The 22,770-nt window shown below is 41.1% G+C and overlaps 3 protein-coding genes across 10 annotated transcripts in view; all 3 read left to right on the top strand.

Moving 5' to 3' along the window:
• The window catches only part of LOC112574146 (acid-sensing ion channel 2-like), a 52,316-nt gene extending 50,197 nt beyond the window's left edge, over positions 1-2,119 (top strand). For all 5 annotated transcript variants that reach the window (XM_025255016.1, XM_025255020.1, XM_025255018.1 and 2 more), the window contains 4 exons: positions 379-436; positions 600-697; positions 1,269-1,344; positions 1,617-2,119. In XM_025255016.1, the coding sequence (XP_025110801.1) occupies positions 379-436; positions 600-697; positions 1,269-1,344; positions 1,617-1,763 (379 nt within the window). In that variant the 3' untranslated portion in view covers positions 1,764-2,119. The remainder of the gene's footprint in view (positions 1-378; positions 437-599; positions 698-1,268; positions 1,345-1,616) is intronic.
• Positions 2,120-3,479: 1,360 nt separating this feature from the next.
• On the top strand, positions 3,480-22,647 carry LOC112574147 (amiloride-sensitive sodium channel subunit beta-like). 4 transcript variants are annotated; one of them, XM_025255022.1, is made up of 15 exons: positions 3,480-4,187; positions 4,518-4,657; positions 6,250-6,318; positions 16,515-16,682; positions 16,950-17,089; positions 17,583-17,663; positions 18,168-18,259; positions 18,540-18,703; positions 19,336-19,425; positions 19,640-19,751; positions 20,245-20,332; positions 20,686-20,743; positions 21,083-21,180; positions 21,318-21,393; positions 21,552-22,647. In XM_025255022.1, exons 2-15 carry the CDS (start codon positions 4,553-4,555, stop codon positions 21,708-21,710), a joined length of 1,500 nt encoding a protein of 499 aa, XP_025110807.1. In that variant the 5' UTR covers positions 3,480-4,187; positions 4,518-4,552; the 3' UTR covers positions 21,711-22,647. The 4 variants fall into 4 exon arrangements, with proteins under 4 accessions (XP_025110807.1, XP_025110808.1, XP_025110810.1 ...); XM_025255025.1 differs by lacking the exons at positions 3,480-4,187; positions 4,518-4,657; positions 6,250-6,318 and adding exons at positions 13,964-14,030; positions 14,740-14,944; positions 16,206-16,274; XM_025255024.1 differs by lacking the exons at positions 3,480-4,187; positions 4,518-4,657; positions 6,250-6,318 and adding exons at positions 13,971-14,030; positions 14,720-14,944; positions 16,206-16,274.
• Positions 6,597-12,252, top strand: LOC112574148 (degenerin unc-8-like). Its single transcript, XM_025255026.1, has 12 exons — positions 6,597-6,735; positions 7,041-7,180; positions 7,396-7,476; positions 7,607-7,698; positions 7,901-8,064; positions 8,522-8,611; positions 9,423-9,534; positions 9,960-10,047; positions 10,616-10,673; positions 10,834-10,931; positions 11,428-11,503; positions 11,879-12,252. Exons 2-12 carry the CDS (start codon positions 7,158-7,160, stop codon positions 12,023-12,025), a joined length of 1,029 nt encoding a protein of 342 aa, XP_025110811.1. The 5' UTR covers positions 6,597-6,735; positions 7,041-7,157; the 3' UTR covers positions 12,026-12,252.
• Positions 22,648-22,770: the final 123 nt, after the last annotated feature.

The following is a 22,770-nucleotide window of genomic DNA, read 5'->3' as shown; positions in this document are numbered from 1 at the left end:
CAGGCTTGGTAAATGTAAATATAACCCCAGGTAAAAAGTCTTAAAAATCAGAAGTCGTCTAACATACTGTTTACCCTCACCTATGTCTTTCCTATTTTACTTTTCATCAGAGCCATAGATTTGAAGAGGTATACTTCTTTACAAGCTACCATATTTTTTTCATCGTTATTCTAAGAAACTAATACCTCAAGACCACTATGATAACTCACTAAGCACGTCTCCCAACACCACCATTCTTATCTTATCTGATTCCTGATCTTGTACAAACTTAATTATTACGCACTTCTTTCGAGTCCATTGCTCACTTTCCTTCATCTTAAAAAAAAAATAAATAAAAAATGTGCAGAAATGTACCTCTCAGTCCTCCTCTCTTTCCAGTGAATCTGCTTACCAAGCCAGCGTGACAAGTCGGCCCTGGCCTTTGCTTGAAGAAGTGGTGAGTGTCACGGTGATGGTCACAGTGGTAGTAACAGCATTGGTTGTCATGGGGATGGCAAGATGCTCGTTAGGTTTTTATGTAATCATAGCTTAAAAGAAAGAAAAGCAGCTTTGTACTTTTACCAGACTTTGCTCTCACTCTACACTGAATATTTCCACAGAGACAGTACGAAGGGCAAGCTTGTGATTTCAACCCAGACAGCCCCAAGTGTGACTACAAGGACCAAAGCTTTACCGTGGATACCTACGAACTCCGCAGGTGATGGATACTGGATCTCGGGGGTTTTCGGTTACTTCATATAAATATTAGATCATAGAGATATTAGATTACAATTATAGAAACTGTTAAAAACGATTGATGGGCAACTATCGGGGTAGAGTAGAGGGAGACAGTATCATACACACAGCATCCCAGTGATGACATATTTAGTTCTCATATATCAGTCTATTGTCGCTGTTGGCAATGTTTACTGGGATGTTTCGCCTTCTACCTGATTAGTGCCAGAAATAATGGCCACAAACATGAGTCACAAATATGTTATAAATGTGTTGTCTCTTTGGTCATCTGAGACGTTACCTGTTGTACCCTGGGTGTCTCTGATGTTCTTCTTGTTTCTAACCACTCCAGTGGACCATAGGGCCTCTGTATTTGCAGTTTCTGTAGCAGGGTTTATTTTACAGGGTGGGGCTGCTAGCCCCACGCCTAGCCCTTCTCCTTCATCCGGGCTTGGGACTGGCAGGTTACCCGGGGGTTTCCAGACGGAGTCAATGTGTGTCTCTGATGTTCTCAGGGTGTTCACTCCTCACCAATGTAATTTCTTTGTACGCAGATCTTCCTTCATGAGGCTACAAGTGTACTATGATCGTTTGAACTACGAGATTATCGCAGAGAAGCCTGCGTATGAGGTTTGTATAGTCTGCTCGTTCTTTGTCTACCCGTTTGTGATTAGTAATTAGAGTAAATAACTGCTCCATAAAAAAATACTTAATTTTTACAGATTTTATTCAGTCTCTGCTGTCACTCACGTCGCATATTATAATTTCCCTTCCTTCTTGTTACAACTACTCTCCACATCTTCACACGCCCTCTATCATCAGCCACAACTTCATTTAGTATTTCCAGCCTCACTCTGGAGTCTGTCTATCATGTGTTCCCGGCAAGCACTTGTCATCTGCAGGTGGAGCGGTTCCTGTCTGACATTGGCGGCACCCTGGGCTTGTGGATCGGAGCGTCGGTGCTGGGACTCGCCGAGCTTCTGGAGATCGTCATCCTGCTGCTCGTGCGGTGCCACAGGGCGAATAAACGTCACGTGACTAGCACGTGACATCGCCTGCCTCACTTGTGACAACAGAAAACTAGACAACAACTCCTTGCTACTATCGTTGCCGATGAAAACCTCTTAAGTTTCTAGATTTCCGACTGTCATGTAATTTTTTTATTTGTGTACATCCAACTTGTGCTGACGTCACCTATCACGTGCTAAGGACTTTCGTATTCTGATGTGACATCCTTGTTAGACGACATAATATTGTACTGTTCTTCACTTTGTGTGTGTGTGTGTGTGTCACAGAGGGAGAAAAAGTGTCTGTGTTTTGTGTTGGGAATGGATGCTGTTCACTTGGTCCAAGATTACTTTTCAAATTATGGCGAAAACAAAATAAAGAACTAGTTTGTTGTCCAGTGTTGCATTCTGAAGCAAGACCGCGGGCCGTTGTTGATGGCAAGCTTGGTTGTCAGGCTTTTCAAACATTTCCGGCGTTTTTCTTTTCCAGTTTATAGAATATCGAACTTTCGATGAATAGTTTGCTCGCACAGACGCTCTTTTTCTCTTTGTCTCTCTCTCTCTCTCTTTCACACACAGCTTTATTTATAAAACGCACGTGCTGGGACATACACAGGAAGTCTTCTGGGGATTCTTATGGCGGGTGTGAGAGGCAGTCCAGTCGATACCCGTGTCGTACAATGCTCCAACATCAAGCAACTAATGCTTAGACGTGCATCCAGTTACACAAAGAGACAATAAGGAGGTATAAACTCAGCTCTAGCGCCGCGGTTACGAGTACAACAACGGGTAGCGCCATGGAAACGTGCGCTCTACGTCATCAGCTGCAGGTAATTTCGTCGGTGTTATAGGATGTCCCATTCCTCTATACATCGGATGATAACATGTGTCGTCTATGATTGTTTGTTGATAGAAGGGCTTTTTCTCACACTGTAAAAAGTAAAAAATATAGTAATAGTCTTCTTACATTATAGGCTAGTGTACTTATATAATTTTCTTATTCACTTTTTACGCATTTTGTAAGGTACTTTTACATTTTAGTCTCATCTTTTCACCATTTTATTTTATATTAACATAAAATTACTAAGCAAAAACTAAGTAAAAATTAAAGGTTTCTGTATGTCACTGTTTTAGTTTTTATATTTTATTGTAGTTTTGTTCCATATTTCATTTTATTACTTTAAAATAATTATTATCTATTATTTTGTAATTTGCTTCTTTTTAAAATTTTATTTTGTTTTATGTAAACTTAAAGTGTTGTCATTATTTAAGTCATTGTTGTTGGTATCCTTGTACGTCGAAGAACAAAAATAAAATCTTTCATATTATGATTTTTTTTTCATTCAGCTAGAATTCTCACGAAAAAATCGTCTTCATTTGGCTGTTTTTGCCTCTTTGATAATTTTACAATTTGTTTGTTGACTCGGTACGCAATGTGGACACTAAATATATATTGGCATGCTCTTTTTTGTTGTTGTTGTTGTTGTTGTTGTTGTTGTTGTTGTTATTATTTAGTAGTACCTAGTGACTTGGACGATCTATGTACATAAAACACGTGTGATAAATACATTTCTTTTCGTGTCATCACCACTTCCCGTTTATCCACCTTCCAGACTTCACGCAAATCGACTGCAGGCCTTTCTTGATTTGTCATTAATAATGAATCATGAACAATGAACACAGATCGAAGAGTACGCGCACGTCAGAATTTGTTAACTAGAACCGCCATGCGCTCTTCGATTATTTTTTCTGTGGTCCATGCAGAGCTGTGACCCAGTTCCCGAGGGAGACGAACCAATCACGTTTTGCTTGTCCTCGTGTCTTCACACAGACGCCCGTGTGGTAGTCATGGTGTAAATGTTGTTATTACTGTTTAATCAGATTTGAACCTGCACACCTCGGCTCACAAATGATCGAGAAGGGCAAAAGCATGAAGTATAAATGGGGAACATTATTGAAGTCTGATGTATTCAGGAAATGGCATGAATCACTCCTGTCTGAACACCTAACTGCTGCTTCACAAATCACCGGTGGTAAAACTTCTCTCTTGTAAGTCTTTTGCTTATAGGACGACTTATAGAAAATTAATGAAGACGTAGAAAAAGGTGCATAATATACTGTAATGTAAATGTATACATGTTGTCACCTAGAATTCCTTTTTCTGCTTGCTGACAAAAGTGTTTGTTACAATTTTTTCTTGTACGATTTTCATTTTCTTTTTTCTCTTTTGGACTTGCTTTTGTCACTCCAAGAATATTTGTTTCCATATAAGCAAACAAAGTTTGTTATCAATATGCTATCACCCAAAGTGACTTCTCTGAGTAGTATTATTGTATACATATTTATAATATGGACGTATCCATCTCAGAAGGAGTGACAAATTTCATCGAGGTGCGTTGACAAGGAAGGGAAACTGAAGAGTGAGCGGAAGAGTTCGGTGGATCATTAAAAAAAATTCCAAAAAAAGTGGGCATCCGACTCTCTCTCTCTCTCACTTATTATTCCTCTTTCTCTGATTCATCTTAGATAAATGGGGGTGGAGGTGGGAAGATTCATTTTTGTTTGTTAATTTGTGTGTGTGTGTGTGTGTGACAGAGAGAGAAAACGAGGTTTGCGGCTATATAATTAATCCAGCCTCTTTCTTTCTCGCTTTCTTTCATTTGTAATCGTAATGTCTGTTTCTGTCACCTACTTTTATCTCCCTCTCTTCCTCTGTCACTCACTCGTTCACCACATTCTTAGTAGCCGACCATGGACTCGTCCAACCGGCATTCATTAAGTCTTGGTTTCACGCAGCACAACACCCGGGAACCCTTTCGAAAAAAGGAAAAATGGGAAGAGAAGAGAAAGAGATAACATTTCTGCAGTACGCCATGGAGACATCCACCATTCAAGGTCCTGCCAAGATCTGGACCGTACCCGTGGTGTTTCTTAAGGTAAGATTACCGGCACTGCTTTCAGGAATGTCTCTGTGTCCGTCGGAGAGGAACGCCCTGCACAGAAAGTAATGAAAGTGTGAAACATAGGATGAAGTCCTGTCTAATTTGTCATTATGAATAAAGTTTGTAAAAAAAAATAGTGAATTCTAACCGAAATGTTTTTAAATGTTTTAAGACTTGTTTGCACCGTATCTTCCGGAAAATAATATACATTTAAAGGTCTATTACATCGTATGTTGGATACCTCCTATCACTAATAAATGGACCAATCGTCTTGGAAATACGAAGTCGTTTGCCACAGCTTTATAAATACCGCCCCAGGGGTAGACCGACATCCTCGGGGTCTGGATACTGTTTCCTAGCTACGTCCCGTGAAGTACGTCTTGCACAATCATCTGAGTGTCAAAGCTTTACGTCCCGCGGGCTCAGATCAATCAACCCTGATAGTCACTGAACAAAACAAGAAATTATAAACACAGCAGCAAACTACTTGTCACGCTCTCCTTGAAAGGGTTAACACCACGTGCCCAGTGATGGCGCCACCCACCCCGGGTGCTGCGTGTTTGAGTTTGTAGCAGCCCTGACGCTCGATGGCGTCTCCTCTCAATATTCCATTTCCACAGGTAAACAGTTCTCACGTGCTCGCAAATATATGAGGCACCAAAACGTGTTTCTATGTGAAACGTTCGCATGGCTTCCTGTAACATAAACCCTGTTATAGTTTACATTTCCACACTACACCAATGGTAATGAAACCTCTTCATACGCATGCGCTTCCACAAAAAAATATCCAGGATTTATTACGTGGGAAGCTGCTAAACGAAGCAAACATCTAACACTTGGAAGGGCCAAAAAAAGTAGATATCATAGGGACTTTGTTATAAACGTAAACTTGACTCTTTTCATACTTTTGTAAACCCGGCAGTCTTTATGAATATAAGATGACTGAAAGTTATCCAGATTTGTAAATAGAAAACAATGCTTGGGGGGAATTAACGATATAGACAACATCTGTGCGACAAGTATTTTTCTCTTTTTATCTACTCATGAGTGGTTGAAACGATATTTATGCACTTCATGTAATTTACATCCTGCCTATGTATGTTCTATGGCCGATGACGAAATGGTATACCACCCCCTGCCTTGAAAGGGTCGTCGATAATTCAGTTCATACTATCGCGCGCGCACACACACACAGAAGGGCTGGGATGAAATTTTCTAGTGGTTAAGTAAAACCCAGAGCAAGATATTACTTCACCACATGTGTTTCTCGTTCCGTTCTCGGTACACGCCTACAAACGTGGACAGAGGTCAAACTCGTGACCTCAAGTTAACATACAAACGCATCTAACTGACAACTGGCCGAAACATTTCTACTGGCTTAAGCCTTGGCAAAGTAAATGTGTCCAGGAACAATATATTGATCTCATATCGTGCGCACATACAAAGAGGAAAAGAGCTCAGAAGACATGAGGGCAAGGAAAGTAGAAGGACTAATGAAATACATGAAATGCGATGACACCGACAGCAAATAGCACATCTCCGAGTTAGACGGTTGTTAACATCGCAATGTCCATCTTTTGTTTCAGCTGATGTGGCTGCTGTTTCTTGGTATCGCTACTGGCGTAATGCTGTATCAGCTGGTACTACTGTTTCAGGTGAGCGGTTACTGGAGTTTGTGGAGATGTTCGCAGCACACAACACACCACATGCACTTCCTACATCCACGCACTCATTCAGGCTCACGTACTTGTTTTGGGCTTTATACGCAGATAGCGTGTGAGAGAGTGAGTTAGTGAGTAAGGGATGCATAGTAAGACCCTGATCACTCACCGCCTCTCACTGGAAGACTTTATCGTGTCAGCAACTGTTGTTCTTGACCTCTTCTCTTTTCTGTGACCCTCAGCAATACTTCCAAAGGCCCATCCAGACCGAGGTGAGCCTGGGCTTCAGTCCTCTCCCCTTGCCCGCCGTCACCATCTGCAACGCCAACGCAGTGAGGGTGTCACAGGCTTCCCAAGCTGTCCTGCTACCTACAGACTGTCCTGAAAGTCCCCCAAAATAAACAGGACCCGGTAACTTTACTGTTTACCTACATTCTTTGTTTGTGAGGTCGCTAGTCCTAATTGCTTGCATACTTGGTCTCTTATAAAAAAACTAACCTGCTGCGCACCCAGAGAAAATCAAACTCTTAGGACAGGGATGTATTTTTAGTTGCACAGCTGCGATCGAACGACCATCTCACCCTCTCACCAATCAGTTATTACGCGCTGTGACTTTGATCAGTTAAAAGTGTTGGACATGTTGCCATAGTTTTACTTCTCCCCCCCAGTCCAAGAACTCACTCACTCACCCTCTTCATCTTCAACTTCTGTGAAAGGATTGTTTTGACGACAACATCGTTGTGAACGAGACAGGCAACGTTCCCGACTTTGGTTGTGCTGGCGACTGTGAAGGTAGCCTGGACAGCACGGCCATCTATCAGTACCACTTAGACATGGGACTGGCCAATACATCCAGGTAAGATACACGGCAGTTTAAAATGATGAAAGGTGCATCTACATTTCCATGTTTCTTATTAAGTGTTTTGAGTGTGTGGGGTTAGGTGTGGGATTTAGAGGTGGAGAGCATACGCTTCCCCTAGACTGAAGACATACATAAACACATGTCTCTGAACAAGTGATACAAAAACATATTTATTAACTCAGTAAATTTGCTCTTTTCATTGGCTTCAGGCAGCTGCTGAAAGAAGTTGGACATCAACTTGACGACATGATTTTGAACTGTGCCATCACCGGCAGAGACTGCAGCTATCAGTAAGAGTTCTGACAGTTCAATCAGATTAATCAGATATTAAATATCATTTGACATGTAAAATAATTGTACTTAATTTTGTACTGAATGAAGTGTTTTCGTCTGCAGAAGCTGCTTTAAATATGCTTTCAGAAATTTTACCCACTCTTTGTCGTATGACTACGGCAACTGTTACACACTGTCGCTTCCCAACATCAAGTCAACTAGAAGTGGTCCACTACAAGGTCAGTGAGTGCAGCAGCGGGCATCTTGTCGGGCAACAACAACATATTCTAGAACTCACCTAATTACTTTGTAATTGAAATACTCTGTTATACGAATTTTTGTAAATATAAGATGAACCTTGTTTCTGTCCACGTATCGTAAAATTTGGCACAAAAGATGTCGTGCTGACACAACTAACCCATGCTCTGTCGGGGTCGTCAGGTCTGTTCCTGGAGCTGAACATCGAGTCGGACGAGTACCTGAGCACCGAGGAGTCTGGCTACGGTCTGCGAGTCGTCCTGCACGAGAACGGCACGCGCCCCAACCCCACCAACGAGGGCTTCACAGTTCCTGCTGGCTCTGAGGTCTTCGTGGCAATCAGAATGGTGAGACACGCTGACCATTCCTTTACTGTCTTTGGTGTTCTGACTGTTGTCATGTGACTAACACTAAAGCTTGTCTTTACACGCTGAGACTGGGTGCACGTGCTTGCTGAGTCATTTGGTCAAGGTATCTCAGTAGTGAATCAGGACCACACGTCTGACTGTCACAATTAATCACGTCCACGTTGGACATTTGCGAGTTTTCTTCACAAAACCACTTTGCATCTTTTGCAGGCTTGTATTTTTAATGATAATGACTAGATTTTAACTAACAAAAATTACACAATAAATTTAAAAGTAATTTCCCAGTAAATATCCATCCGTTAATCACTGGGGACTAATTTCCAGAATCCATATACATATATAGATCTTCCTTTGATACCTTTTAAAGCTTACACATAATGATACTCATGAGGACCCAATCTGACGATCTTTTTTATGACATTCTGTCTTGTGGTAGGTAAATGTCAACAGCCAGGGTCCACCTTACGGCTCTTGTGACAACGGTGAAGAATACAAACAAAAAACTGGCAACAACTACACGACTGGGGTATGCCGCCTTTTTTCTGTCTTATAGAAAAGCCATCTAACTTCGGGGGCTACATTGGTGTCGTATGACCGTGTACAAATGGAGGTGGGGTGATGATATCTCGTTAGTGACATCTTGCATGTCTCGGTACCATGGACATTCTCCTCACAAGAGAATGCTTGACGGACTGGCCGAGGCCCGCATTAAAAACAGCTGCGCTCCAGGGTGGGGATTTCTAAAAATTGTGCTACTAGGACCAAAACTGATATTAAGTTGACAAAAGAAACATCCATTGGCACTGGTGACATCGGTGTGCAGCATGAGCTCGAACAGTAACTGTGGGATATGTGCGACTGGTGGGGTCAGATGGACATGACACGGAGAAGAATCCAGGTTTTACAGAACAAGTGACTGAAGAAGACATTTCCGGATCAGGTAACGTAAAACTAAGGACTTATACAAAGAATGGTTGCCAAACTCGTAGGACACCAAGAACCTCTACTGCAAGTCAAACGACATAAGATGATTTGGCCATGTGACCCGGCACCCATCTTGTCGAGGACTGTGTTTCAAGGTAACTTAGAGTCAGTTGCCGCCGCAGTGGCCAGAGGAAGAACTAGTTTACAAAAGACTGGACTGGTCGTCCTGTACAGGACCTGCTGACTATCGCCCACAATAGGCAAGAGTGGCGGCCCCAGTCAGCTGCCGTATCTATGTGGGCCCCCCAAATATGAAAAATAAATGAAATGTCTGATGTGCACAGAGCCCAACAACACACCAAATAAGGATTGTCAGTCTTGTTTACATGTACTTATTTATTTCTTTACCATAGGGATGCCGTGATCTGTGCATCAGAACGACCATTTTGCAAAATTGCAAGTGTGTTCCACTCCAAGATGACTTTGCTCTTCTCTTGAACGACTCCTTCTGCCGCTCAGACCAAGGTAAATCTTAACACTTATGAAGCGTTCATGATATTATTTTCACACACATATTCTCTTCACTTGCTTGCTGAGGGCGGACTTCTTAAGTCCTTCTGGCAGACTGGCCATAGCATCTCAGTGTACAGCAGGATCTGATGAGTCTTCTGCTTAAGAGAAAGCGCGTGGCAACAAAAGATCACAAAGCGAGACAGGCTTTAAAACACAAGTTTCATTGAATTTATAAATGAACAAATAAAGACACAAATGAATGAATAAATAAACAAATGAGAAAATGAATAAATCAATGAATAAAAAGACAACACAGTAGAAAAAAAGAATCAAAATAAGATGAAACTAAACGTTCTTTGACTACACTTCTTGTGTGTTATCTAAAATGAAGATTACAACAATATTTTGCATATCCATTTTTCTGCTGTCATTTGCAGAGTATGACTGTATGTCCTTGTTTTATGCTAATTATTACAACGGTCTTACCAACGGCAGTGACACTTGCACCTGCTCTAGGCCATGCAGGTTGGTAGAAGTTGTAGTGTAAGCACTAGAATTTCTTTTCTCTCTCTCTCTATCAGTAGATATAAACCAACCTGTAAATTTCAGCCTCCAAAACCCATCCGTTAATTAATTATCCGCTACGATTCCTCCCAGCGATCAATGAGCGGTAATAACAGTGTACTACGTCACGTTGGTGCGCCATTCACAACACTGCCAGCAGTCAACACCAAACAGAGAGAGAGAGAGAATGAACGACAGTTTGTATATTCGGACGATGACAGTCTGCATTTCTTGGACTTTTAAAAAACTGCTACTTTAGCACGATAAATACAGACTTTCAAAGTCCGAATAACCCGAACGGTTTTTCTGTTTGGTGTTAACGGCTGGTAGTGTGAATGGTGACAACGTGACGTAGTATCTGGGTGTTGACAGACGTCACAAGTCCTGATGACATTGCTGAACGTGTGCAAACTTAATTAACACGCACTTCTTTCGGGTCCATTGCTCACTTTCCTTCATCTGCAAAAAATAAATAAATAATAAATAAATATATGCAGAAATGTACCTCTCAGTCCTCCTCTCTTTCCAGTGAATCTGCTTACCAAGCCAGCGTGACAAGTCGGCCCTGGCCTTTGTTTAAAGAAGTGGTGAGTGTCACGGTGATGGTCACAGTGGTAGTAACAGCATTGGTTGTCATGGTGATGGCAAGATCGTCGTCATCTTCTTGTTATGTAATCACAGCATACAACATATGTCTTTGTACTTTTACCAGATTTCAATCTCACTCTACACTGAATATTTCCACAGGCGCAGTTAGAAGAACAAGCTTGTCTAGCCAACTCAGACAGCCCCAAGTGTGACTACCAGGGCCAAAACTTTACCTTTGATACCTTCGAACTCCGCAGGTGATGGATACTGGGATCTTGGAAGTTTTCGGTTACATAATATAAATATTAGGTCATAGAGATGTTAGATTATATAGAAACTGTTAAAAAGGATTGATGGGCAACCATCGGGGATAAGAGTAGAGGGAGACAGTATCATACATACAGCATTAAAAGAGACGAAAAAATGCCGATCAGCTGGTTTAGGGCGCCCCCTATCACCTTAGAAGTTCAGGGTTTTATTGGTTGGTTTTTTGTGGAGAACATCATGTACCACGTTGACTACCATCCAACTTCGTGAAAAGGCTGCTGTAGATGTCGTAAAGAAAACAGACATGCTCGATCTTTCTCGTGTAGTTTTGGCAATGTTCACTGTGATCTCTCACTTTCTGCCTGATGCCAGACATGAGGGCCACAAACATGCCACACATTCTGTTCTGGGTGCCTCTTGTGTTCTCCAATGTTAAAGGGTACTCAGGGTGTTCACTCCTCACCAATGTAAATTCTTTGTACGCAGATCTTCCTTCATGATGCTACAAGTGTACTATGAGCGATTGAACTACGAGATTATCACAGAGAAGCCTTCATATGAGGTGTGTATGGTCTGATAGTTCTTTGTCTGACAGTTTGTTATTGGTTAAAAAAATTAAAGTAAACAGGTTTTCCATTTTACAGACCACTTACAACTGATGACTGTAATGTTCTTGTACTGCGCTAAAGCACCACTTCATCTTAATGAGAGAACATTGTATCAGCTGAACCACACACATAAATATCATTCAGCTGAATAAGTAGCTGGTTCAGAGGTGAGAGGTCAGCATTACCAGATCGAGACCAACTCAGGTGATATCGTGTTTGTAAAAAACTACATACGTGTAAACAACTGCTAATTTTTTCATCAATTTGTTCAGTTTCTGCTGTTACTCACACCTCAGATTACCATTTCTACTTTCCCTTGTCATCTGCAGGTGGAGCGGTTCCTGTCTGACATTGGCGGCACCCTGGGCTTGTGGATCGGAGCGTCGGTGCTGGTACTCGGCGAGCTTCTGGAGCTCGTCATCCTGCTGCTCGTGCGGTGCCACAGGGCGAGTAAACGTCACGTGACTAGCACGTGACATCGCCTGCCTCACCTGTGACAACAGAAAACTAGACACCAACTCCTTGCTACTATCGTTTGCCAGTGAAACCCTCTTACGTTTCTAGATTTTCGACTGTGATATAATTTTTTTATTTGTTTGCAGCCAACTCGTGCTGACGTCACCTGTCACGTGCTAAGGACTTTCGTATTCACATGTGACATCCTTGTTAGACTAGATAGTTAGCGTTGTATTAGCTGGATATACAAGGATATACGCTGTCGCTGATTGAGTGACCCTGTTTAAAAGGAGCATAAAATATTGTTCTGTTCTTCACTTTGTGTGTGTGCATTAGTGTCACAGGGAGGATAAGTAAGTGTCTGTGTTTCGTATGGGGAATGCATGCTGTTCATTTGGTCCAAGAATATTTTTTAAATCAACAAAATAAAGGACTAGTTTAGTGTCTAGCTTGCATTACTAACAAAAAGGCGAATAAAGATTTCTAATAGCATCCTCGTTTATCTTAGTCCATACTACGTTTACTTATATTGTGTTTTCTCACCTCACTCCTAATGATATCACAAGGTTCTGAAACAAGACCGCGGGCCGTTGTTGATGACAAACTTTGTTTGTAAAATATCGAACTTCTAATCAATATCTCTCATCTGATCTCTCTCCCACACACACACACACTCGCGCCACCCCTGGGAGTTCTTATGGCGGGTGTGAGAGGCAGTCAAGTCGATACCCGTGTCGTACAATGCTCCAAAATCAAGCAACTAATGCTTAGACGTGCATCCAGCTACATAAAGAGACAAAAGGAGCTGTAAAATCAGCTCTAGCGCGACTATTAGGGGTACGACAACGGGTAGCACTCTACATCCAAGGCTGCAGGCAATATCCTCTGTGCGACAGGATGTCACATTACGATAAAATTAGAGGCTTGTTTGCGTCTATAATTTTTTTTCACTATTTTATTTCTTCTTACTTTGCTATGTACTCTTACATTTCAGTACATGTTTTAACAGTTTATTTTTATTTAAATTAATATTTAAACAAAATTACATTTTTATTTTTCTTCAATCTCTAGAAGACTAAGCAAACAATTATAGCTTTGTGTCAGCGCAAATTTTTATTTTTTATATTTTATTAAATTTTTGATATTTCATGCTATTACTTTAAAATAGTTACTTTATTCTGTCACTTATTGTTTTATCTAAAATTTCCAGAATATTGAACTTTTGATCAATAGTTTTTTCTGAATAATTTTAGCTATTTTATTTATGTAAACTAAAAGTCGTCATTATTTAAGTCATTTTTTGTTGTTCCATTATCTGCTATTCCTGCTAAAAACAACGACTGGCTACACTCTTCTAGAACTGGTAGAAGCAACATTATCATGTGAGGGAACTGGGCACCGAGTCATGTTTGCTGTGGGGATAGAGAAAAGTAAATAAACTGCCAAAAAAAAAAATAAAGACCCAAACGAGGTCGCTATATCTGTGTAAATAATTCCAAACCTTTGCTCGAATTTCTACCGAAAACTGTTTCAATATGTCACCTAGTATCCAACGACTGTGAAGACGCATGTAAAACACTTGTGATGAAAAATTCCACTTTATCCAATTGGCCGACATCAATCGACCGCAATCCAATCTTGACTTGTTGTTAATAATTTAATTTAATGTGTCTTCTACAGGTCAAAGTCTAAGCGCACGTCAGCATTTGTTAAACTAGAAGCGCCATGTGTTCGTAGATTCTTTTTCTTTCGTCCATCCAAACCTCTGACACAGTTCCCGAGGGAGACAAGCAATCACGGTTTGCTTGGCTTTCATCGAAGCCCTCGTGTGATAGTCATGGTGTACACTTTGTAATTACTTTTTACTCAGATTCTTCTGCTCCCAAACGATCATGTGTGGACAACGGTGAAGTATAAATCTGGAACAAAATTCAGGTCTGATGGTATTCAGGAAATGACATGAACCAGGCTGTCTGAGCATCTAACTGTTGGTCCACACCTCACCGGTGGGAAGACTTCTCTCTTGTAAGTCCTTTGTTTATAACAAAATCTGACATAAACTTAACTAAATATAGAAAAAATCTACTTATTTAAAGTTGCTGTAATATAGTTATTCCTTGTTACTCATCGAGGTTTTTTCTCAAGGTATTGTCACTTAAACTTTTTACGGTCGTGTACTTCTCTGTGTTGTATTATATTTTACATATACGCATTTACAATACGTACATTATGGACATCTGTGGAAATGTTATATAACCAGGCGGGCATGACCAATAATGAAAAGTAAATACAAATGGCTGCAAGTATTTTTTCATTCATTGACACAATGTTTGTGCTAGTCACGGCAATGGTGTGTAATGTGATTAAGTCAAACAAGAAATCTGTTGTTGAATAAATGTAGACAGTTTGTGCTGAGTCAATCAAAAGCTGGTCTGCTTTGTGGTTGTATGCATACGACTTTCTCTCTCTCTCTTTCTCTCTCTCACACACACTCGCTCTCGCGCTGATTCTCCTTAGCTAAATGGGGAGTGGGGGTGGGGAGACTATTTTTTTGTTGTTGTTGATTTGCGTGTGTACATGTGTGTGTGAGAAAGATAACGAGGTTTTGCCGCTCTTTCTTTGAACCAGACTCTTTCTCGCTTTTTTTCATTTGTATTTGTATTCTGAATGCTTTTTCATCCGCTTTTCTCTCTCTCTCTCTCTTTCTCTTTTAGTCTCTCACTTGTTTCCCCAGATTCTCAGCAGCCGACCATGGACTCATCCAACCGGAATTCATTTAGTCTTGGTTCGAAACAGCATAACACCCAAGAACCCTTTCCAAAGAAAGAGAGAAAAATGGGAAAAGAAGAGAAAGAGATAACATTTCTGCAGTACGCCATGGAGACTTCCACCATTCAAGGACTGCCAAGATCTGGGCCGTACCCGTAGTTTTTCTGAAGGTAAGATTACCAGGTCTGCTTTCAGGAATGTCCGTTAGAAAGGAATGCCCTGGACATTCTGACGTCACAGAAAGTAATGAAAGTGTAAAACAAATTATTAAGCTTTGTCTAATTTAGCCTGGTCACTAGGAATAATTTGCAAACAATAGTGAATGCTATCCGAAAGGTTTGTAAATGTTATGAGAGTCAAAAGGTCCCGAACGAAAGCAGATATCAATAAAAACTCCTAGACGACAAAAATCAAGATTCTCTGTTTGCACGTGACTTCCGGAAAATAATATAGAAATAAAAATAACATTGTATGCTCTATACTTCCCATCACTAATAAGGAAACATAAATAAACAAATCTAAGGCAATCGTTGATAACACGAAGATATTGCGTTGTTACTTTGTCTCAGACCATCTTTGCCACCAAAGGGTAGACTGACATCCTCGGGGTCTGGATACTGTTTCCTAGCTACGTCCGTGAAGTACGTCTGTCACAATCATATGAGTGTCAAAGCTTTACTCCCGCGGCCTCAGATCAATCAACCCTGATAGTAACTGAACAAAACAAGAAATTATAAACACAGCAGCAAACTACTTGTCACGCTCTCCTTGAAAGGGTTAACACCACGTGCCCAGTGATGGCGCCACTCACCCCGGGTGCTGCGTGTTTGAGTTTGTAGCAGCCCTGACGCTCGATGGCGTCTCCTCTCAATACTCCATTTCCACAAGTAAACAGTTCTCACGTGCTTGCAAATCCTGGGGGCACCAAAACGTGTTTCTGTGTGAAACGTTGTCATGGCTTCCTATAACATAAACCCTGTTATAGTTTACATTTCGACACTACATCAATGGTAATGAAACTTGTTCATAAGCAATAAAACACAAGTTAAATGCACCATTTAAAGTAAAAACTATTCTTAAATTTTTTTTTTGTGTCTGTCGAGTTCACCCTAGGCGTTTCCAGATACACAGTCGCATCCCCACATTCGCATCCACACGCAGAATATCGTCCACCCCGATCACAACGGTTCCAGCCCCGATGATGTGGCTTAGTGATGGGTCTGTCAGTCAATCACCTTGGAAACGTAAATGAGTCCAGGTACAATATGTTGATCTCATGTTGTGCAAACAAAAGAAGAGAAAGAAACAGATAAGAGAAGACAGGAGGAAGTGGAGAGTAGAAGGACTGATAAACTAAATAAAGTGTCATGACACATCTCCGAGGGCTGAACTAGACAGCTTTAGCATCGTAATGTCCATCTTTTGTTTCAGGTGATGTGGGTGCTGTTTCTTGGTATCGCTACTGGCGTAATGCTGTATCAGCTGGTACTACTGTTTCAGGTGAGCGGTCACTGGAGGTTGTGGAGATTTTCGCAGCACACAGCACGTGCACTTCCTACATCCACGCACTCATTCAGTCTCACGTACTTGTTGTGGGCTTTATACGCGGATAGTGTGTGAGAGAGTGAGTTAGTGAGTAAGGGATGCATAGTAAGACCCTGATTACTCACCGCCACTCACTACTTAATCGTGTCAGCAACTGTTGTTCTTGGCGTCTCTACTCTTTTCTGTGACCCTCAGCAATACTTCCAATGGCCCATCCAGACCGAGGTGAGCCTGGGCTTCAGTCCTCTCTCCCTGCCCGCCGTCACCATCTGCAACGCCAACGCCGTGCGACTGTCGCAGGCTTCCAAACTGTCCTGCTTCCTACAGGCTGCTCTGGACGTCCCTAGAAGCTATCAAGATCCGGTAATTTTACTGGCTGTTCGTGGTGCTACCAGTTATGATTGCGTGCAGGGTCTTTTGAACAGAATGAGTCTGCTATTTAGCGAAATGAAGTGTGCCCGTCAGTTTTATGGCAACTCATGTGCACTAGTCTTTGATCTGTCGTCGGCTTATTTATCTTCAAAATACTCCTTTCGCTTCCTCTTCTTTGCATTATTCCCCACTTACTCTATCACGCACACACTCTCTCACTCACTCGCTCGCGGTAAGAAAATTCTATTTCTTTGGCAGGTCTGTCTTGATGGCAAAGCCCAGCTGAATGGGACATACGATTTTTCGCACCTTGCATGCGACGGGGACTGTGATGGCAGCTTGGGTAACTCCTCCATAAAGCAATTCATAGCAAATGTGGGATTTGCCAAATCATCTAGGTAATACATACACACAGATTTAAACTCTAAAAGTTACTTCGGCATTTTTGGTGAGGATGTGTATGTGTTATTTTATGTGCCTGCGTATTTGTTTTGTGTGTTTGAATATGTTAGCTACTATGCACAATGACCCGTTGACAAATGCAATAAAACAAAATAACAACTTGTAAATAAACTATAAATTACTGCTTCCAGAGATAAGAAAGGAAGCACAACCGTGCGAAGTACGCATGCAAAACACGACCGATTTGGTGAGCATGCGTAGTGAGACCATTTTGTTGTCTCTGGGTAGAGAGACCGATTCAGAAAGAGAATGATGGAATGATGGCTTCGAATCCTCTAAGCTATTGATAACTATAATAATCGGGTCAATAACTTTCACTCACAACAAGTCGTACAATGTTACAATTGACATGATTCTTAAAGTGGCATGCTGAAATGTTCTGGTGTTTGTGACCAATTCAGTGAACGTGTGCCACACAATTCCTTTCAGGGAGTCTCTGAAAGAAGTCGGACATCAAGCTGAAGACATGATTCTGGACTGTTCCATCGCAGGACGAAGCTGTGGATACAGGTAAGTATTCAAGCACAGAGTTGTATCCCAAATATGACTCAGAACATTAGAATAAGTGGAATTCCTGAAAAATTATTTCTTGGATGTAACTGTCAGAAGTAGATCACAGGTGGTTGTCGATGAAATTTCAAAAAACAGCAATTTCAAACAATTAGAAAATTTCTATAATGAAGTATTTTGGGGCCGCAATTTTTGTGTGAATAAAATGCGAAAACTTGTATCTTTATAGGTGTATGTGCGTATGTATAATGGTCTTACCTGTTTTGAGGAAGCAGTGGTTGATTTGTTTTAATGATGTAAATATTGCTTTGCATCAGTTTTTGTAATCGTCATGCAAATCATTACAGTGAACCTAATCAAAGCTATAAAAAATAAATAAACTTCACAAATACAAGCTTTCTTACGAGAATACGTATTTAAGTGTCTTCTTACAATTAAAATGTAAATGTCATATCGCTATCACAGGGTGCATGTATGTCTAGTGACTGAAATATTTGATTGCAGAAACTTTACGCACTCTCTGTCATACGACTACGGTAACTGCTTCACTCTGTCACTTCCTAACATAAAAATGACCAGAAGCGGACCCCTGCAAGGTAAGAGAGAGCAGAACACCTGGTGCTAGTCAGCTGTCGAAGTTGACAGTGGAAGCTTAATCACCCACTTGGGCAATGGTTTTAACTTTAAAGTTAATTGTGATGTATACATTTTTCTCAGTTGCGAATTATTTATAAGTTGAATGTTATTTCTGGTATATTAATTTAATTTTCATTAGTTTTTTGCTAAGAACCTTTCTTTGCTTTAAGTTTCTTTAAAATTTACCAATAAAAACGTAGCACAGACACAAACAGCAGGTTTTCTCCCTTTTGCCCTCAGGTCTGTTCCTGGAGCTGAACATCGAGTCGGACGAGTACCTGAGCACTGAGGACGCCGGGTACGGTCTGCGCGTCGTCCTGCACCCGAACAGCACGCGACCCAACCCCTCCAACGGTGGCTTCACGGTTGCCGCTGGCTCAGAGGTCTTCGTGGGACTCAGAATGGTTAGTGTCCAGGTTGAATGACCGTTCCTCCCGCTTCACGTCTTTAAGAGTTATCCAAGCCAAGATTGGTTTCGGGGGCTTGCTGCAATAGAACCTCTTCAGACATCAGCGCAGACTGTTCGATGTGCAGCATGACTGAAAGTTTGGTGCAGATGGAGACTTGGTTGAAGTGGAGCCGCAGTCTGTCAAAGGTCACATAGCTGCCCTCTTCTTCACGTCAGGGTTCAGTGTGGGCGCCGCCACGCAGCACTCAGATACTCCCCTGATACTGCTGATTTTGTGCTGTGATAGAAGTCTTGTATCTGAAAGTTCGTTACTTCTTTCATTTCAGGACGGCTAAATTATGTTCATAGCTGTTTCCGATGATAAAAGTAAAAACGAGCAGATAAAAATTAAATGGCCATAATGTTTTGCGATAATTTTTTTCCTGGTATAATAATAAAATGTAAGATGCTTTGGGGTGAATAATTTTCTCAGATGGAGCCATTGTGTTCCATTTTAAAGCCTTTAAAATATGTAACCACATCCAGGAAGTTACAAAGCCACACAAAAGGTCATAAGAATTCTAAATTGGTAAAAGAGCGTGCTTAATGTTGATAGGTAACTGTTTATACATGTCTGTCTGGCATCAGGTAAATGTCAGCAGCCAAAGCGCACCTTACGGTTCTTGTGATGATGGTGAAGAATACAGACAGAAAACTGGCAACGTATACACGATTGAGGTACGCCGCTTTTTTCTTCTTATTTCTGGAAATCAGATTCACATAAATACATTGTCCGAAATGATCAGGGCTTTGCAAGGTAGGAAATAGCCTATCAATGCTTCATTAAGGAGGGTCTGGTTTACACATTGTCATCCCCGACTCCTAGAGCACATCAAGTAAAGACTGTCAGCCATGGTGATATATTCACTTATTTATTTCTTTACAATTACAGGGCTGCCGTGATTTCTGCATTAAAACAGCCATTTTGCGAAGCTGCAATTGTACTCCAGTGCAAGATGATTTTGCCATTGTCTCAAACGACTCTTTCTGCAGCACAGCAGAAGGTGAACTTGTAAAATAGTCATTAGCCTTTAAAAAAGATGAGAGCATGTTGCTTAAAGACCAGATATCGATAGATATAAAACTAACCTGTGAATTTCAGCACTCAAAACCCATCCGTTAATTAACTATCCAGTAACAAAGTCCGCGATTCGCACCTGCCATCAACCAGCCATGTGTACTACGTCACGCTAGTGCACCATTCACAAAGTTAGCAGCAGTCAACACAAACACAAACACAGAGAGAATGAGTGACATTTCGCATTATTCCGATGCTGAAAATCTGCATTTATCGTGATGTTGGAGCAGTTTTTCAGAACCGGAGGAAACTACAAATAAAACCGTACATGTTTGAGCCCGAGTGATCCCCAGTCTCAAACACATGGCGATAGCGATAAATGTAGACTTTCAGCGTCCGAATACTCCGAAATGTCGCTCGTTCTTTCTATTTGTTGATGTTTGTGTTAATTATTACAATTAATTCTGATTTTTTTCCAGATTATGCCTGTATGATTTCATTTTATGTTGATTATTACAACGCTCTCAACAACGGGATGGACAGGTGCACCTGTACTAAGCCATGCAGGTTGGTAGTAAGTGTCATCGTCCACTCCACCATCCTTGTTGACAATGCTCCCCAGATACACAAAGCTGCTGTTTTCAGAATATTCTCTCCTTGAAGTTGGATCGGGAGTTCCTGCTTGTTGTTCTCATCCTTCGGTCTTCATTCTGCTTAGTTTTGCTTATTTCATATCTTTCTATTAAGTTTTTTTGTCCATCTGTCTCATTGGGGTTTTTTTAATATTTTGAAAATAGATTAACTTCATGGATGTCAGAGTTTCTAGCCTGATGTCTTCCTGTACCTCAATTAATGACCTTAGCAAAGAATTTATCTGGAGACAGAAGGCAGAATATATCTCCCATCTCTTCTCTTGCCAGTGAATCTGTTTACCAAGCCATGATTACAAGTCGGACCTGGCCTTTGTTTGATCAACTGGTAAGTGTCACAGTGGTCATATTGGTGGTAATGGCAGTGGTGAGTGTAACATAAGTAACAGCAGTAGATATGTGGGGGGAGGTTATACGCGACACGTGCGTTCCCTCCCTTTCATACTCCTCCCTCCTGTACCCCGGATGGCGCAGCCATTGTGCTCGAAAAAAAAAAACGTAAAGCTTTTGAACATCAGATACTAAACACAAACAAGCAAGCTACAGATGAAAACACACAAAAATACAGGCGCTATCACAAGAACAACAATAAAAAAAATTTAACATAAAATCCACAAAAATAACGTGGTTTTTTTCGTCTCAGAGTAAATGTTTAATATTTCTCCAGAAACAGCTTGAAACTTTCACCTGTGAGAACAACCCAGACAGCCCGAAGTGTAACTACTCGAACGAAAACTTCACCTTTGATACCTACGAACTACGCAGGTAATGGATGCTGGGACATAAAAGACATCAGTGGATATAAAATAATGATGTCAGGGTATTTTAGCGACCAACATTCGTTGTTTTATGTAGTAACCTTTAATCTTTGATGTATGGCCTACATAGCATATTATTTGCAGGTCTTCGTTCATGAGACTACAAGTATACTACGAACGACTGAACTACGAGATCGTCACAGAGAAGCCAGCATATGAGGTTTGTCTGTCAGTTCGTGTCTTCGTCTAGCCATCTGGTTTTTTCTGGAATTCAAATGCGCTGAGTATCTATCTCCATGAGAAAACAGTAACACACACATATCTTTCTAAAATTTCACAAATAGTTAGAAATAAGACATCGTTTCTCCTATGTTGCAGATCGAAAAATTTCTCTCTGACATTGGCGGCACCCTGGGCTTGTGGATCGGAGCGTCGATGCTGGGACTCGGCGAGCTTCTGGAGCTGGTCATCCTGCTGCTCGTGCGGTGCCACAGGAACGGTATCACGGGAAATAAAATCCACGTCTCAACGATGTGACTTCTCTACATCCGGGCTATCTGTCCGGAAAATCTTCTCGTCTGTTCTCGTCGAACTTGCATGTAGTGCAGATGAATAAATCATAATATAGATATTGTTGGATTTTTTTTAAGTTGCGTCTCCCCTGTTTTTTTTTCAATTTCAGTTTTAAAACTACATTCAGTCTGACTGTCTTTCTTATCTGGAAGGTTCCATCCAGTATGTCATTCAAGACAATCTGAATGGCCTGATTCAACGATGGTACCACTGGTAAAACATCTTATATCATAAAAAGTAAAATAAGCACGTTTCGGAGGAATGTTTACAAACATAGATTATAACTTCTCGTAGCCGAAGGAACACTGAACTGGCTCTACACCAATCTGACATGAGCCACTATACTTCGGCAGTGCGGTTTTCAATACGTGAGTTGAAGCGTTTTCACTAAATTTGTGAAAAACTGTTTTTCTTCATGCAATTTTCAGCTCAATGCTTAGTTAGTGCTGCGAATGAAGTCTTTAGACAGTAACATGCTTTTGAATTTAATCTTGTTAAAAAAAAATTTAATTCAGTATTCTAAATGGAACATCGATCAATCAAGATGGCGGAAGCGCCGACAACTACGTTTCGGACTTCGAACCAGCCTTCTCCAAAATAAAGTGCAGTCAAGGGGAGAAAAGAACCAACACAAAAATATACCTTTATCGTTAGTTCCCCTTATCGGCAGAATTTTTTAAGCCCGGTCTAATGAAGCAGAGAAACCGTGGTTGCAGACGACAGATACGTGTCCCAGTGCACTAACCATTGGCAACGCCTTGTCTTATGAAGCAGACGTGCTAAGAGAGAGAGAGAGAGACTGAGATGAAAACTATGTGGTTCCCTAGTGCCCCTCTTCGTTGGTACCTTAGTGCGTATTTATATTTTGCTTAATGGTTTATCCAGAGTTGAATGGTCTCGAATGCATTTATCATGTTGGTGTATGCCATGTCCGCCATTCTGTGCGGACAAAAACTGTTCGACACCTCAAAGAAGCTTTGCGCTGAATCCCGCGCTAAATGCAAACAAAATAAAAATTAGTCCA

The sequence above is a fragment of the Pomacea canaliculata genome, linkage group LG10 (assembly GCF_003073045.1).
Source record: "Pomacea canaliculata isolate SZHN2017 linkage group LG10, ASM307304v1, whole genome shotgun sequence".
Taxonomy (NCBI): Eukaryota; Metazoa; Mollusca; class Gastropoda; order Architaenioglossa; family Ampullariidae; genus Pomacea; species Pomacea canaliculata.
The sequence above is the reverse complement of the archived record's forward strand: the minus strand, read 5'-3'. Positions and strand labels throughout refer to the sequence as shown.

Excerpts from the sequence above, each read along its gene's own strand:
- LOC112574148 (XM_025255026.1), top strand. The coding sequence starts at position 7,158 with ATGGGACTGGCCAATACATCCAG. Across the intron at positions 8,612-9,422 it reads GCAACAACTACACGACTGGG|GGATGCCGTGATCTGTGCAT; the intron begins GTATGCCGCCTT and ends TCTTTACCATAG. Across the intron at positions 10,674-10,833 it reads GGCCTTTGTTTAAAGAAGTG|GCGCAGTTAGAAGAACAAGC; the intron begins GTGAGTGTCACG and ends ATATTTCCACAG.
- LOC112574147 (XM_025255022.1), top strand. The coding sequence starts at position 4,553 with ATGGGAAGAGAAGAGAAAGAGATAACATTTCTGCAGTACGCCATGGAG. Across the intron at positions 6,319-16,514 it reads AGCTGGTACTACTGTTTCAG|CAATACTTCCAATGGCCCAT; the intron begins GTGAGCGGTTAC and ends TGTGACCCTCAG. Across the intron at positions 18,704-19,335 it reads TCTTCGTGGGACTCAGAATG|GTAAATGTCAGCAGCCAAAG; the intron begins GTTAGTGTCCAG and ends GTCTGGCATCAG.